At 41.2% G+C, this 16,441-nt stretch overlaps 2 protein-coding genes and 2 long non-coding RNA genes across 11 annotated transcripts in view; 2 read left to right on the top strand and 2 right to left on the bottom strand.

Annotated features, from left to right (window-relative positions):
• The window catches only part of AS3MT (arsenite methyltransferase), a 23,521-nt gene extending 22,137 nt beyond the window's left edge, over positions 1 to 1,384 (bottom strand). For all 6 annotated transcript variants that reach the window (XR_011421386.1, XM_070221789.1, XM_070221775.1 and 3 more), the window contains exons 1-3: positions 1,133 to 1,384; positions 916 to 956; positions 555 to 682 (exon numbers count right to left, since the gene is read on the bottom strand). Coding sequence is in view for 5 of the 6 variants with exons in the window: in XM_070221789.1 (XP_070077890.1) it covers positions 555 to 682; positions 916 to 956; positions 1,133 to 1,328 (365 nt within the window). In the remaining variant the exon portion in view is untranslated. The remainder of the gene's footprint in view (positions 1 to 554; positions 683 to 915; positions 957 to 1,132) is intronic.
• Positions 787 to 6,105, top strand: LOC111773377 (uncharacterized). 2 transcript variants are annotated; one of them, XR_011421453.1, is made up of 3 exons: positions 787 to 974; positions 2,817 to 3,208; positions 5,431 to 6,105. It is a non-coding gene; the product is annotated as an uncharacterized lncRNA (long non-coding RNA). The 2 variants fall into 2 exon arrangements; XR_011421450.1 differs by lacking the exon at positions 787 to 974 and having other exon boundaries at positions 2,698 to 3,208.
• On the bottom strand, positions 5,487 to 14,618 carry BORCS7 (BLOC-1 related complex subunit 7). Of its 2 annotated transcripts, none has more exons than XM_001499572.7 (5): positions 14,128 to 14,618; positions 8,045 to 8,107; positions 7,897 to 7,940; positions 6,930 to 6,950; positions 5,487 to 6,414 (listed from the first exon to the last, which is right to left on the bottom strand). In XM_001499572.7, the coding sequence occupies exons 1-5, from the start codon at positions 14,263 to 14,265 to the stop codon at positions 6,363 to 6,365; spliced, it is 318 nt and encodes a 105-aa protein (XP_001499622.2). In that variant the 5' UTR covers positions 14,266 to 14,618; the 3' UTR covers positions 5,487 to 6,362. The 2 variants fall into 2 exon arrangements, with proteins under 2 accessions (XP_001499622.2, XP_014588783.1); XM_014733297.3 differs by having other exon boundaries at positions 6,914 to 6,950; positions 14,128 to 14,369.
• Positions 14,008 to 16,441, top strand: part of LOC111769649 (uncharacterized) — a 28,663-nt gene continuing 26,229 nt past the window's right edge. Inside the window, exon 1 of the long non-coding RNA XR_011421448.1 lies at positions 14,008 to 14,161. This is a non-coding gene — a long non-coding RNA (uncharacterized lncRNA). The remainder of the gene's footprint in view (positions 14,162 to 16,441) is intronic.

Consider the following 16,441-nt stretch of genomic DNA (forward strand, 5'->3'; position numbering starts at 1 on the left):
GTAAAACAGAAGCACAGAAAACATTTTCCATGATTTACCGACAAACTGAGCAGCACAGGCAGTAAGTGCTGTAGTGGTTTTGGGAAGGGGGTGCTCAAGGATTGGAGAAGGCTTTGCAAAGTAGGTAGGACATCAGTGAGGTGTTGGGTGAGCAGGATTTGGAAGGTAGAAAGGAGAGAGGGAAGGCATCCCAGATTGGTAACTGTGTGCTAGGAAGGCAGAAATCATCTTGGTAGTGCTGGCGGCAGGAGGAAGGGAAAGGTCTGACTAGTGCATCAGAGGGAGCCAAGGTTGTTCAGGAAGGGAGGGTCAAACTACTGGACAGTCTTGAAGGTCAGGTCCAAGGAGTGTGAATGTATCCTGTGAGTACAGGGGGGTGGGGAGGGTCATTGGAAGTTCTTAAACAGAGCGGTGCTGTGATTTAGGAGTTTTATGATAGACAAGTCCAGCCGGATGGATTCGAGGAGACGGGTTAATTGCCTAGTGACTGGCATTACTATGTCTGGAGGAAGCTGCTGTCTGGGGTCTTTTAAGGGCAGCACAAGGCACTCTACCTCAAGGCTACTTCCTCGTGTACATTCTGCAGGGCTTCCTGGATGTGCTTGGGGACCGGCCTGGTTGAGGTGACACAGGCATTGGTCTGGAGGTCCGCTGCTTTCTTCAGCACCTGCCCATAGTAGGTCTGACCTCGGACCAAGGGCAAGGCAAGGGGTGAGAAAAGGAGAGCTGGAGCTGGTGCCCTTGGGGCCAAGAGTCCCATGTGCGCCACCGTCCCCACCCCCACCCATCCAGGCCTGGCCGGGCTTTGCTCCCTGGAAGGTCTAAGTCCAGACTCAGCCCTGCCCCCGCCGCAGGGGTCCCGGGGGTGGGGGGCCCGGGCTCCACCTCGGCCTTTCTGGGTCCTATCGCTCTCACCTGCACGTCCTTCCAGATCTCGGCGTCGCGGGGGGCGGCCACTGCCAGGAAGGGGAAAGGTAGCTGAAAGGCGAGGTGCTGAGCCCGGGGCTGGGGGAAGGGGTGTGCGGGACACAGGGTGGTTAGGAGGCGGGCGGCAGGCCGGGAGCGCTGGTGGTGGAGGCGGGGACGGGAGAAGGCTGGGGGCCTGCTCTGGGGGCCAGGGCGGCACACTCACTGTCTCCTCGATCTCGGGACTCCAGGACTTGGGCACCCCGCAGCCTGCTCCCGAGGCCGAGCGCGCCCGAAGCCCCGCCCCAGGGCAGGCAGGCCGGATCCCTGCCCGGGGTGCGGGAGATGCCGCCACTTCCAGCCCAGCGCCCCAGCGCTGTCCCACCACGCCGCACTTCTGGCCCTGCCAGACCCAATGTCATCTTAGCTGTCTTTAGTCTTTCCAGCTAGGAAGAGGATATGCCTATTAATGAGCATCTTCCTTCATTGCGGACTGTGATTTTCATTTTATAAATCTCGTATTCTGACTTAAATGAACACCCACAAATACAAAGATTTTTGCCCCTTTTTGGAATGAAATCACCTTTTCTCAATCTACTTTTTAAGGTCAGGTTTATTGAAACGTAGTTTACATTCACTAAAACGCACTTTTCTTTAGTGTACTGTTCTGTGAATTCTGACAAATATATACACCACCACAAAACGCTTCTCTCCCCAAAAAGTTTCTGCATTTCCCTTTGTAGTAAATTGCCTCTCCCTACCTCCAGCTTCTAAACAATCATAGATCTGTTCTCCCTGCTCTTCCAAAATGTCGTAGAGATGGAATCATACAGTGTGTTGCCGTTCTCAGTCTATTTTGAATTGTATTTAGGAAAGCAACTTGGCTAAGCTAATTTTTAACTTCTAGTAATTTTTGGTCAATTCCCTTGTGTCTTCTAGGTATTGTCGTTTCATCTCACAGAAAGGTTTTTTTTAAAAAATTTTTTCTTCCACCTCTATATTTGTATATCCTATTTCCTTCTGTGGTTGTAATTAAGCATTTCTATTCATTAGGCTAGTAAGCAGATATGGGGTTCCAAGTGAAAGGATATTTAAATGAAAGATTTACTAAATTATACTCATTTTCCAATCTCATCTGCCAATAATGATCTTCCCTGATGTCAATTAGTTGTTGTTAAATGTTAATAGGAGGGTGTTGTATTTTTATATTTTAAACAAATTAAACCCATGGAAACAATCCTTGTTGGAATGTTTTTATAGGTTAGAATATTTCCAGCTATTAAGTGTGCAAAAATGAGTGTTTTTACAGGTTTCAGTTTTTTGGCAGTCATATAATGGTGAAAACACTCCTAAATATTAGTTTTCAAAATACTCTCCCCATGAAGTTAGTTCCTTTAGAAAAGCACTTTCTCGCTCATTGTTAAAACGGTATCTTTATCTGGAAGGGAGGGATTAGCGGGAGGTTGAGGAAAGGACTGGATCTTTTCCCACTTGTTCACTCATGCTTGCTTTATTATATTATCTTCAATTTGTAGTTATTCACAAGAATCATTTGATAAGCCTTAAATCCACTTAACCACACACAGATCAACTGCAATAAAGCAAACCACCATCAACTGAAATTGAGCTACTCCCAGTTGTCCCTCGGGGCTGATTTTGGACCAGACTGCTTGTGACCATCACTCATACTGACTGATCAGTGCCTCAACCACAGTTTTTTGTTTTGTTTCATTTTGTTTTGTTAATATCACCCCTGCTAAATGATATGTATGCTATGTAGATCAGTATGCTACACAGACCAAACTAGGGCTTTCATATCAAGCCATATTTTAAATACTAGTAAAAGCTAATTTTCTTTAAGATAGAAAATAAACATACATAGAAATTTTCCTATTTTCTTCCCTTCCAAGGATGGCCTTGTGCATACCTCCACATATCCCACTTTGGAAGCTACTGACTGGTCTGACCATTCCGGAATGGTCCAGAAAGGCAGATTTTGGTTCAGCACCCGGAACCATCCTTCAAGAAGGAGAGCTTTCCTAAATGGCCAGCATCCCTAAGAAGGATTCTCCAAACACTGGAAGCATTCAAGCAGAAGCCAACTGACCAACTGGATGTTCACTTGCCAGCGGTGCAGAAGCAGGGGTAAATGGACTGGATTCAATTATTTCCAAGATCCTTTCCTGTGTACTATGTTAAATACTAGAAATGACAAGTAGCACCTCTATTTATAAGGGAAGTAACAGGTAATAGAGACCAAGACTAGTGTCAAAAGTCCTATCATCAAGCTCATTGCTCTGGGGTAAGTCATTTCATCTTCCTGGCTGTTTTTTCACCTGTAAAACACGGGGCCAGAATTTAATAACTTTTGAGGCACCAATACAGCTCTAATATTCTGGGGTTCTATGATTCTTTCTTCTTTACCAAATATTATTTTGGTTCTTGGTTTTTAAAGCATATTCTTTTAGAAAGAAATTCTTTTTTCAGTTTTTCTTTTTTAAGATTGGCACCTGAGCTAACAACTGTTGCCAATATTTTTTTTTTTTTTTTGCTTTTCCTCCCCAAATACCCCCTGTACATAGTTGTATATTTCAGTTGTGGGTCCTTCTAGTTGTGGCATGTGGGACGCCACCTAAACATGGCCTGATGAGTGGTGCCATGTCCGTGCCCAGGATCTGAACCGCTGAAACCTGGGCCGCAGAAGCGGAGCACGCGAACTTAAGCACTTGGCCATGGGGCTGGCCTCTCTTTTTTCAGTTTTAAGTAGAAATAGAAATTGAATTTTTTCAAATGCCTTTTTGGTGTACATGACAGTGATATAAGATTTTATTGTTTTTTATTAATGTAATGTGTTTTGCAGCTGTTATATCAACTTTATAATTCTGGAATTATGTAATTCTTCAAAATATTTCTCTATTAAATTTTTTGAGATTTTTATTAGGATTTTTGCATCTCTGTTCCTAATAAGACTCTCCTAAATCTCCTTGTGTCATCTTGCTTTTAATTTTTTAAAATGAAAATCATATTACTTCAGCAAATAAATTGAGTATCTTACTATCATTTTCTATTCTTTGGAAGTATATGGAAATGATTTGTTCTTTGACAGTTTGGAAAAGTCTCAGCAAAGCCATCACAAGCAAAAGACATGTTAATTTGTTGTTCTTTGACAATTTATGGATTATTTCGCATGAGTCTGAACATACTCTCTTTTAAATGTCAGTTTTGTAATATTATATCTTTATAAGGAGCCAGACATTTCAATACTAGTAATCAAATTTTTAGCATCAAGCTGACAGATAACTCTTTTCAGATCTAATTATTTTATATATCTCCTCTTCACCTATAAGTTTACTAATTTGTACTTTTATGAATGAGCTGTCACTTTACCAATTTAATGTATAAGAACCAATGAATGGTGTCATATATTTTCCTAGTTTTTGTCATTCATTCTTGATTTTCTTATTTCCATTTTGATTTCTTTTGTTCTCTTTCTAAATTCTAATCATATACCCCTTAAAAAATGAAAACATTTATTTCCACCCTTATCCCTAATACAGAAATTTAAAGCATGATTTTTTTTCTTTATAGCACTGTTTTGCTATCATCACATAAATTTTCTTACATGGAATTTGAATTTTCATTATCTTAAAAATACTATCCTCCAGCATATCCTCTATCACCCAGATGTTATTTAAAGAAGAATTTATAGGGGCCAACCCAATGACGTACTGGTTAAGTTCACGTGCTCTGCTTAGGCGGCCCAGGGTTCACTGGTTCAGATCCTGGGCACAGACCTATACACTGCTCATCAAGCCATGCTGTGGCAGCATCCTACACAGAAGAACTAGAAGGACAGACAACTAGAATATACAACTATATACTGGGGCTTTGGGGAGGAAAAAAAAAAGAATTTATTTCCATATAACACCATTTAATTCTATATAAGCTGTTCATTTCTATAAAAGACAAACTATCAAATTACGTATATATTTCTGCCTGTTCTCACATTTCTGGCTACTTTTCTTTCACGTATTTGTCATTACGCTCTTTAAAATGACTAAATTCAGTACTACTAGGTTTTCATTGTTTAATGTAAATTTTATCTTTATATACCATTAATATGTTGACTACGAAATGTATTTTATCAGATACAATGTAAGCAATTGTTGCTTCTTTAATATTTTTCTAGCATGAGGAAGAAAACTTAGATCATAGCTTTATTCTAATTTTCTTTTCATCTTAAGTATTTCTTTGCTTCTTGTGTACTTGGATAGTTGGACTTTGTTTTCTAAATTGGCGACCCTTCTTTTTAAAGGTAAACTGAGCCCATTTACATCTAATAGTTGTAATAAATGTTTATAGAATGAATGCTTAAGTGAATTCCTTCATACCTAGGGTTTTTTTTTTTACCTTAAGTTAATATGCAGATGTATAATGAGGGATAAATGCAATTTGATATGATTGGTCAACCTGATGATATACAATATGAATTAAGTTGGACTCATTTGCTTTTTTTTCCTTCAGGGAAAACACCATTTTCTTATGTCGGATTTCTTCCAATCTCTTAGTAAATTAAGAACTGAACTGGAACAGGTTTAATTTAAACAAAGTAAAGATATTCAGACTTGACAGGAGACAATGGTAATGCCATTTAACAAGATGAATTCAATGAACAGAGGTAAATGACTACAAACACAAGGTTTTAACCATGGCACAACTCCGCAAGTACAGGAATTCAACTGCCTTCGCATTTGGCAACAATGTCATACAAGTGAATTTGCTGACGATTAACAAAATTACAAAATGAACTCAAGGCCACTTAATCAAGAGTCACAACAACAAAGAAATACTAGGAATGCAGGTCAAGGCAGGAGGTTGCAGCTGGCCAGATATCATACCATTTGCCTAATTTCCACTTGGGAATTTGCTACAATGAATAAAACAAGTATCTCTTCTGAATTGCTAGGAAAGAAAACAAAACAACAGGTATTACCTATCACCATTCTGTGACCATGAAATTAAAATATTTTCTGAATGTACGATTAAAAGAAAAAAAGTCTTTCAAAAGAAAATTAATCATTCCTATGTGTTCACAGTAGAAGCTCTATTTCTAAATTCAAAAGATTACTCAGTATTTTCCTAAGAATCTCATTTAGATAATATGGCTTTTGACATATTAAAGTTCTATGGGAAAAACAAGATGTCTTTTAATTTTGCTTTAATATCAAACTAAACAGAGCATCATAAAAATTCAAGAAGAGCATGGGTTAGTCCAATTCAAGAAGTGCTTCCAGAATTCAACCACCTTGCTTCTTTTCAGGAGAAACTATCCATCATTACAAATCCTTTCTGATCGAACTTTTGGAGGAGAAGATGGAAAATCAAACCCACAGCACAATGGTTGTGTAAGGTGTTTCCTCCTCAGCATCAGTGCTTTTGCCCTTTTATAAGCCATTCTATTTCAACAGATGATTCAACTGGTCCTGTAGATCTGATGATTGCTCAACACTAGAAATCAGAATAGAGAAAAAGGTTTATCTGGAATGAGCAGTAAAGACATCTCTTTGTAGAAACTACTTGTACTTTAATGCATAAGTACTGTTGAGGCTAAATGAAAATTTATATTGGCTCACTAAGGTCCCAGAAGTGTTTAAACTATGAAGAAAAGTTTTGTAAAGCCAATTAGTAGTGTAAACAATATTACAAGGGACAGACTTAATCCACTTTTTTTAAAAAAAAGGCTGTTTAATGACTCTACTTAATGAATATTACCGATGTAAAAGGTTTTCTATTCCTTAAGATTGGTTTCTAGACCCTGTAACTTTTAGAAAGCCTTTACTAGCAGTGAATTCACTTACTGCATGCCTTCGAAATATATTCTTTATGTCCCAAATAAGCTATCCCAGAGACATGGCAATTTAAAGGTGTATGTCAGAGTTTTACACTGATCCTAGGCCCCGCAGTAAATTCGCCCTTGCCTGCTTCAGTTGGTCCCCCACTCCCCTACCTTTGGAGTTACTTACTTCTTCTGAATAGCTTCTTGCCTAAATCAGAAAGGAAAGAGGGAAATAAACATAAGAAAAAGTAAACTAGTAGAAATTATTTATGGCCAGATATATATAGGCAGAACAATTTCTGTCTTATGTCACCTTCTATATTTCTGTCCATCCTAAGATTGTGCTATCGAATCCGTTTGATATAGGAGCACAGAGCTGCTGAAAGGATGGATTCTGAACCTCAAGAGCTAATAATACTCTATCAGAGGGAGGCACGTGTCCCACAAACTGCATGCGTGGCTCACATTCAGCTTGGGTATGTTGAGTCCAATGGTCACATACCTGATATGTACACCCCCAAAGAATGAACATCTAGCTATTTAAATATCAAGAGTTAAAATTCCCAATCATCCATTGCCAATAAGTACATAACTACATAAAATATGAAACGAAAGGAAATAACATGAAAAGAGAATTAAATTATCATTTTAGCCAAAATTATAACAGAGAAGTCGTCTCTATATTTCAAAATCTCCTGGATGATTTACACACAGCTAGGGCTGGGTTACACGTGGGGATGTGGGTTTCAGGTTACAATTATACTTGATTCCCTAGTGACGGAACAGACACCCCAGGAGAGATCTCGAGCACAGCCAACAAATACTGATTAAGTGCCACCTAGCTGTTGAGCACTGTGCTAGCCTGGGTCTGGCCTGGGCCCTGCCCTTATGGGGTATGCAGTTTCTCCCTCTGAGGAGTCCTCAAACGAACACAGAGAGGTTCACAAAAGGTGGTCCCTGTTCCTGATCTCACCTCCCACCCTAACTTCTGCAGTCTCAGGCATCTTTTCCAGAGGGCGTTCATCCTTGACTAACCCCGCCTTTACTCCTAACTCCTGCCTCCACGGGAAAACGTGCTGAAGCACAAAGGCGACAAGCAGCAGCCTGAGGAGGATGATTTTGTAGCAAGTGGTCACTGGAGAGAGCATACTCACTGGTATTGAAGATGTGTTGTTATTATTGCCATTTTCCTTAAACTCTGCATAAAAAAACCAAACAAACAGAAATAGAACATTTCAATTCCCGTGTAGCCAAACAAAAGATGTATATAAAACCCAAATCATAAAAGAAATTGTTTCTTACATCTTCTGAGTGCAAGATGGCATCTTCCTGTAGTACCATGTTTCGAGCTGCCTGACCCAGCAGCTGGAAGACAAAAATAAAATGGTAATAATCAAAATTTCCAAACTTCCTGCAATCTTCTCTCTGCAGCTGTTATAGCACCGCCCTCTCCCCTCCCCCCACTCTCCCACCTCATACAACTACAAACGCTCCACACATAACAGAGGATAATTTTCCATTTGTTCATGTTGAAAGTCCATCTCATTGTCACTACGGCAGTTCTGGCAGGGAGGAGACATCTGTTCCAAAGGCCACTCCCTGAGAAATCAAGAGCTCCGTAACTGCTGAGCTCTCCGTATAGCTTATTACTCAAGTGCTGAGAGAAGAAGTCTGCAAGAAAAACTTTAGCTCCACAAACCCAGTGAGAACCTAACTTCTGATTCTTTAAAGGCCAATTTGAGATTTGGGGTGCTTTGAGGAGCATGAGGGAGCAGGAGTTAGGGTAGGACTGAAAAGGACAGAAGGAATGTAGCTGTTCAGAAATGGAATGAGTGAGACAGAGGAAAAAAGGGCAAGAGAAGAAGCTTAGGGTTTCAAGTGGGGAATCACCACATGGAGAATGGCCAGATGGGGCTGGGGAAGAGAAAAGAAAGGAGAACGTGGAAGCAGATCTTCGTGAGTTTACTGATAGCAGGGCCCTGAGACCAAGAGAGAAAAGCTAGGCTCTTATTCAGCAGGGTGGCCCATGGTCCGGGAGATCCAACTGAGTCAGCACTGAGAGGCAAGAACAAGAGATCAGCAGAGGTGTCTGGCCTACTGTTGCACCCCGTTCGGGCAGACATTAAGTCCAGCCATGGAAAGAGAGCTGCTGTGATCTGCTACCAAGCTTCCCTGTTTCTTTGGGTCAGAGAGTCTTGTGAAAGGGGACACTGCTACAGGCCCCAGATTCCTTGCCCCACCACAACTTTTATTTCTCTTTTTAAGTTTTAAAATTAATAAACCTTTATGTGCTTGTAAAGTCAAAATAATAAAATAAGACCTTCTATCTCTCTCTCTTCCCCTCTCTGTTCTCTCTCTCTCCTATGCATAAATATTTTTACTAGTTTTTGGTTTATCTTTCCATTGTTTCTTTTGAAAACAATGGACATATGTATATGTTCTCCCCTCCCTTACTTAAAATGTAATATACTATATGCCCCCTTCCTCAGCCTGCTATTTTCACTTGACAACACCTCCTGAGATGGAGCTGCAGCAGTACACATTGAATCTCCGCGTTGCTCTTCGACAGCTGCAGAGCACTCCACTGGACAGACGTCCCATGAGACTATTCCACCAGTCCTCCGCTCTGGACTTTAGGACTGTTTCCAGTCTTTTGCTATTATAAGTAGTGCTACAAAGAATAGCTGATATATCTTTGCATTTTTGCCATCGTATCTTTAGGACAGACTCATAGAACTGTGGTTGTGATTGCTGGATCAGAGGGTTTTCACTTTGTTACATATTGCCAAATTCTCCTCCATTAGGGATATATCATTTTGCATTCCCACCCACAATGTATGAGAATGCCTGTTCCCCTTCGTGGCCACTTCTCAGTGGCAGACTCCAGACTCCTATAGATGGGGGATGGTGACTGACAAACTGATGGCAGAAAGAAAGGGTTCTAACAGAATCCACCTCATTCATTCACTTAGATATTCAACAAATATTTATTAAGTGCTTATGATATGACAGTATGAGACACAGCCCCGGTCCTTACAGGCTCATAATCTGGACTAGCAAGAGGACACAGGCACTAGAATACCTTGTGGTAAATGCTGACGGGGAAACACTGGATGCCCTGGGAGTAGGGGGTGGGAGGGGAGGGGTGGTGGTGGTGTCTAACCCATTACCGGGGTAGGTGATCAGGGAGGGCTTCATAAAAGAAGTGACTTCTAAGCTGAGACCTGAAGGCTAGGGTTTAGAATACCTAAGTGTAATTTTACAGAAAAGTGGCATGATCAGATTTACCGCTTTGGAAGTGCAGTCAGCAGGAAGGACTGGAGTGGGAGGGGAGTGAAGGCAGAGAAACTGGTTAGGAGAACATTGCAGTATTCTAGGCAAGCAACGAGAGCGGCCTGAAGCACAGGAGCGGCAGTAGAAGAAAAGGGGGCCAGGGGCAGGAGACATTCAGAAGACACACTCAGGGCACTTGCGATTGCCTGTATTACAGGGGCTGTTGTAACGTAAGGCCAAGGCCTTTGCTTTGATGACAGATGTATTCGCTGGGCATTCTGCATCATTTTGTTACATAAACCAACCACGCACATAACATATCATCTAAGATTTCCAGATTTGGTTTCTTTAAAGTGGAACAACATCTTGAATGACACCTGAAAAGCAGTCTGAGTACAAACTTTTTAGATTTCTACGCATTTTCCCCCAGGCTTTTACCATTGTCTTGCTCAATAACAGTCTGTCTTACTACTCATCTTCAATAAGTATTTCTGATTTGCAACTTAATTTTCATAGCAATAACCCTCCCTTTTTTTGCCCTCATATTCCATCATTTTCCATATTATTTCATTAACTAAGGTAGTTGCAATAGCAAGCATAAGTGCCTTACACAGGTTTAGAAAAACACAATGGACTCTCACAAAGCACATGACTCAGGTGGAGAAGCAGTTGTGCAGGCGTGTACAAGAGGAACGCATCAGTCACAAGCATTCATGGTGCTGTGGGCAGAAGTTGGCAGACTTTCCCTCACTTTGTGCTCCAGCCATAGTGGCTTTCTTGCACCCCTGCACACATTCCCAGCTCAAGGTCTTCGCATTTGCCACTTCCTCTCCTTGGAACTCTCTGCCTCCAGATGACCAAACGGCTTGCTCCCTCACTTCACTCAGGTGTCTGCTCAAACATCACCTCTTTAGAGAACCCTTCCCTGACCACTCTATTTAAGGTAAACCCTTTCATCCCTCCATTCACAGCTTTGTCTTTCTTCACAGCTTTACTACTACCTGATTTTTTCGTGTTTCATTTGTTTGTCTCTTCACTAAGATGTAAGCTTCCTAAGTAGAGGGACCTAGTTTTGTTTACTGCCCTCTCTCTTGTACCTAGAACAGTTCCTGGCATGGGGCAGACACTCAGTATTTGTTTTAATGCATGCTGTGGAATGAGTGTTCTACACATGGAAATTGTCAGCTAATCAAACAAAATAGCTATGTGGAGACTGCCAAAAAGAGAAAAAAATGCTCTATGGGCTAAGAAGGATTGAAAATCAATAAGACACTCCAATAACCTCATAGTCTAGGGAAGGAAATGGCAAAAATATAAAAGTAACTACAGAAAAAGGCAATATGGTATGTGATGAGTAGCATGTAAGAGATCTAGTAAAAAGACAAAGTTTGAGAATTGAGAAATGATGTGTCAACCCTGTCCCAGAAATCTGGACTGATTTCAGTTTAACTCAACCCACACCACTTACTGAGCGCCCAGTCTAAATCTACTACAGAAGAAACCCATGCGAAAAATACACAAGAAGGGAGGGAAGGAGTAAGCCATATGAGGGCAGTCAACGGTGGCAGAGTGGCTTTTTGGCCACTTAATCTAGCTAGTACCACGTGAAAGGTGGTGCCCAAGAGTATGGGCCTAGAACCAGTCACCTAGGTTTGAATCCCAGCTCTACCCTTTCCTAGCTACTGTGTGACCTTAGACAAAGTTAAATTGCTCTCTGTATCCTCTGTGTAAGAAATTACCTCCTCACTAGTATTTGTAAAGACTTCATGAATCAAACTACATAAAACACAGCAGTGTCCAGCACATAGTAGATGCTCAATAAATATAAGTTTATTAGGATGAATATGGATGTTCAATACATACTGGTGGGTAACTGTAAACATCATCCATTTTTAAAACTTTATACATTTCTATTGTTTCTCCCAAAAAAAGATTCCAGGCAACTTACACCAAACTATATATGTGTCTCTGTGTATTGTGTGTGTGTGTATATATATACATATATACATATTTTTTTTAACAGAACTAAAAGCCATGAAAAGAAGGAAGTAAATATGTCTACCACTAAAACTGACATAGGAAATTCTGTGCAACCAAGCCAAAAAGCAAAATACAATGAGTTGCATAATTCTTACGGTAAAAGGCAATATAACTCTTCTTCAAAAGAGAGAAACTTTCCTCTGATACTGAATCCTAAAAAGAGCATATCATGTGGGGACGCCACACAAAGCATATTTGGGATCACCAGACCAGTGACTTTAACAACAGTGTTACAGCAAATGCAAACACTTTCTTGTAGCCACTATCAATAAAAGCTAAGGACATAACATGAAAGCTAATTCTGCAAAGACAATTCTACCTAAACTAAGATGCAAATACCTGCTATGAACATTCATATACAAGCCCAAACACTTTTGGACATATTATTCTTGCTACTATATCTATATAACTTAATGAAACAATACAGAAACCGATGAAATGAGTTTAAAAAAGAAAGAAAGTTGCTACTGCTATGAAAACTAAGTTGAAATCAGAAACACTTGTTGAAGATGAGTAGCTGAGACACACTGCTATTGAGTTAATTATGAGCAAGACAATGGTAAAGGCCTGCAGGAGAAATTCAGAGAAATCTAAAAAGACTCCATACTTAGATTGTTTTACAGGTGTATTAAAGATGTTGTTCCATATAAAGAAACCAAAACTGGAAACCTTAGATGATATGTATTGTGTGTGGTTGGTTTGTGTAACAAAATAATGGACATGTTTTCCTTTCTCTTGGGTGAAAACCTAGGAGTGGAATGGCTGGATCATTAGACCCATTTTGTCTGTCAGTGGGTATCTGGGTTGTCTCCAGTTTGGTGCTATCACGGATAAAGGTGCTAGAAACATGCACAAGTCTTTGTGTGGACATATATTTTCATTTCTCTTGGGTGAATATCGAGGAGTACAAGGTGTCGACGAAAATAATCCATAACCAATCTATAAATGAAAATTTGGGTGAGTTTATTCTGAGCTTAAATCTGAGGATTATAACCCGGGAGAGTCTTTCCACAAAGGAACAGAGGACTCCAAAGAAGTGGGGGTACACAGGCTGGTTATACACCCTCAAAGAGTATGTTTCACATATGATTGAAATGTCCCTTTTACAATAGTCACGAGGCTGCTCTGTCAGCACAGCGATGGATGGAAACAGCAGATAGGTCTGCTGTCTCAGTGAACGCCGTAGGGTGGCAGGTGTGTTGCCTCGGGCTGGGGGGTCACAGGTGAGCGCTGCAATCGGTTCCCAGACTAAAGAAAGACGCTTAATCTTTAAGGAGATGCCAACGTTGGGAGGGGGAGAGAAGTTGCACCTTTATCTCAAGGGCCTTTGTTCTTGCCATAGGGAATCTCTAAAGCAGATATACAATGCATGCTCAACAGCCCCAGCCAGACCCTTTTGAAAAGACAAGGTCAGGCCGAATTAGGTTTACACCAAATGGCTTCCTCATGTACTCCAATATATCCTATTACTTGCCATTTTTATTTGTCAAAGGAATATCTTTTTTTGGAGGCAGACAAGAGTGTACATACATAAAACTTTCTGGTGTGAAAAGTCATCAAATACGGAACCAGCCAGAGGATGATGAGGGTGAAATCAGGGCAAAGGAGATAGCTAATTTAAGCAACAGAACCAAGAATGTGGCCAGAAAGAAGTTAGAAAAGAATAAATCTATATAGACAGTTTATGCACAAAAGTGTGGAAAGAATCTGAGACGTTGAAGGCAAAACCATGAGGAATTTGGGGGCGAAAGGGATTAGATCTTCACTAGAGACAACCCGGAGAAACAAATGAGGAAATGGTTAAGACTTCTATCTCACCCACCATGCGGCGGCAATCTCCGCTTTAAAGCACAGCCTCTCGCGATCTCGTTTCCTCGCTCACATACACCGCTAGTCCTACCCAAAGAACTACATATCCCAGAATGCACCATGCTCCTCCGCGAAAGAGCTCTGTTCTCGGCCAACAGTTCACAGCCTACAATTCCCAGGATGCGAGGCGACCCCCTTCCCACAGCTATGAAAGATGGGGAGTCCCTGGGGTTTTAGGCCCGGAGAGTCCACGCGCAGCTCACCTCGGAGCTCCGGGAGCCCTTCAACACCTGCTTGGTGAGTGCGATCACGTCAGTACCACAGGTGTTCACCTTCTCTGTGAGAAGCCCCTTTACGGACTGACCGAATCGCGCTTGCGAATCCGGCGTCCCAGTCGCCATCACCTCAACTAGTAAACGCCTCCGCTCGGGCGATGGCGAGTCGCCGGGGCCAAAAGAGCTGTAAAGCGGAAGGGAAGGAGGAGGCGTCCCTTCTTACCGTGGGAAAAGGAAGGGACGCATGCGCCCAGCGGCGGTTGACCTAGGCTAACTTTAAATTCATCTAAAATAGTCAGCTGATATCCTGAGGAAGACAGGGCCCAGGCAAACATCTTGCAGGGGATGGAGGACAGTTTCAGTAAATCCATGGTTTAGAGTAAGTAGGCCTGGATTACAGTCCCACTTCTGTGAGTGACTTCTTGTGATTTAGTTGTGTGACGGCAAGTTACTCAAACTCTGCGTCTTGTGTTCCTCATCTGTAAGATTGAAATCAAAATGTTAAAGTCTCCAAAGGGTTATGAGAGTGAATTAAGATCATTCAGTTCAATTTTAATAATCAATTCATGAACTAAATACCAAACTGTGCTAGGCTGAGGGTAGAGAAAGAAATGAGACACAGTCCTTGTCTCAGAGGACTCCCAGGCTAACGAGGCGTGTAGACAGGGGAACTAGGAAGAACAACGCAATAGAAAAATTGGCAAAGGACACAAATAGGCGATTAAAAAAAATCAAATGGCCAATAAATGTTAAAAATGCTCAACATCGCTAATAATTTTTAATGAGAGGTGACTTCTTTGTTCCATTAAAATCAAACTGATTATCAGCTTGGAAAAGACTTAATATATGAAATGTTTCATGTAGCTCTTTCTTTTTTAGCTAATGCCAGAGAGAGATGAGATTGGTGTTAGACTGCAAATTTTGTTCAAACTCACCTGAACTCAATGTCAACATTACTTTCTCTTCCAAGTGTCTAGATTCATATGACTGAGGATTCTTTCATTTAATTCTTGTTCTTAATCAGTTTTATTGAGATAGAATTTATGTGCAATAACTACATTCTTTTAAAGTGTACCGTTTGATGAATGTGACAGATGTATACACCTGTGAACCACCGCTATTAAGATACAGAACATTTTCATCACCCCCAGAAGTTTCCAGGTGCCGCTTTACAATTCATCTGTCCCTCACTTCAGGCAACACCTGATCTGCTTTCTACCACTGTTGATTAGTTTGCATTTCTAGAATGTTATATAAATGGAATTATGTAGGAAGTCTGGCTTCTTTCTCTTAGCATAATGATTTTGAGAGTCATCCACATTGTTGGATGTATCACTAGTCTCTTCCTTTATATGGCTAGAAAATATTCCATTGTATGTATATACAGTATCTCATTTTGTTTATCCACTCACCTGTTAATAGACATTTGGGTTGTTTCCACTTGGGGGCTATTATGAATAAAGCTGCTATGAACATTCTGTACAAGTCTTTATGTGGGTTGTTTTCATTTTTCTTGGGTAATATCTAGGAGTGGAATGACTGGGTCATATGGTAAGTGTTTAACTTTTCAAGAAACTGCCAAACCATTTTCCAAAGTTGTTTACTGTTGACGAAAACAATCCAGAACCAATCTATAAATGAAAATTTGGGTGAGTTTATTCTGAGCTTAAATCTGAGGATTATAACCCGGGAGTCTTTTCACAAAGGAACAGAGCACTCCAAAGAAGTGGGGGTACACAGGCTGGTTATATACCCTCAAAGAGTATGTTTCACATATGATTGAAATGTCCCTTTTACAATAGTCACGAGGCTGCTCTGTCAGCACAGCGATGGATGGAAACAGCAGATAGGTCTGCTGTCTCAGTGAACGCCGTAGGGTGGCAGGTGTGTTGCCTCGGGCTGGGGGGTCACAGGTGAGCGCTGCAATCGGTTCCCAGACTAAAGAAAGATGCTTAATCTTTAAGGAGATGCCAACGTTGGGAGGGGGAGAGAAGTTGCACCTTTATCTCAAGGGCCTTTGTTCTTGCCATAGGGAATCTCTAAAGCAGATATACAATGCATGCTCAATGGCCTCGGTCATGCCCTTTTGAAAAGACAAGGTCAGGCCGAATTAGGTTTACACAAAGTGGCTTCCTCATGTACTCCAATATATCCTACTACTTGCCATTTTTATTTGTCATTACCATTTTCCATTCCCAGCAGCAGTGTGGGAGACTCCAGTTGCTCCATACCCACAAACTGAGGGAAGCTCGATTGTTCTGTAGCCACAGCTGTTAGCCACCTGTGAGAGAATGGCCACTGA

The sequence above is a fragment of the Equus caballus genome, chromosome 1, assembly GCF_041296265.1.
Source record: "Equus caballus isolate H_3958 breed thoroughbred chromosome 1, TB-T2T, whole genome shotgun sequence".
Classification (NCBI taxonomy): domain Eukaryota; kingdom Metazoa; phylum Chordata; class Mammalia; order Perissodactyla; family Equidae; genus Equus; species Equus caballus.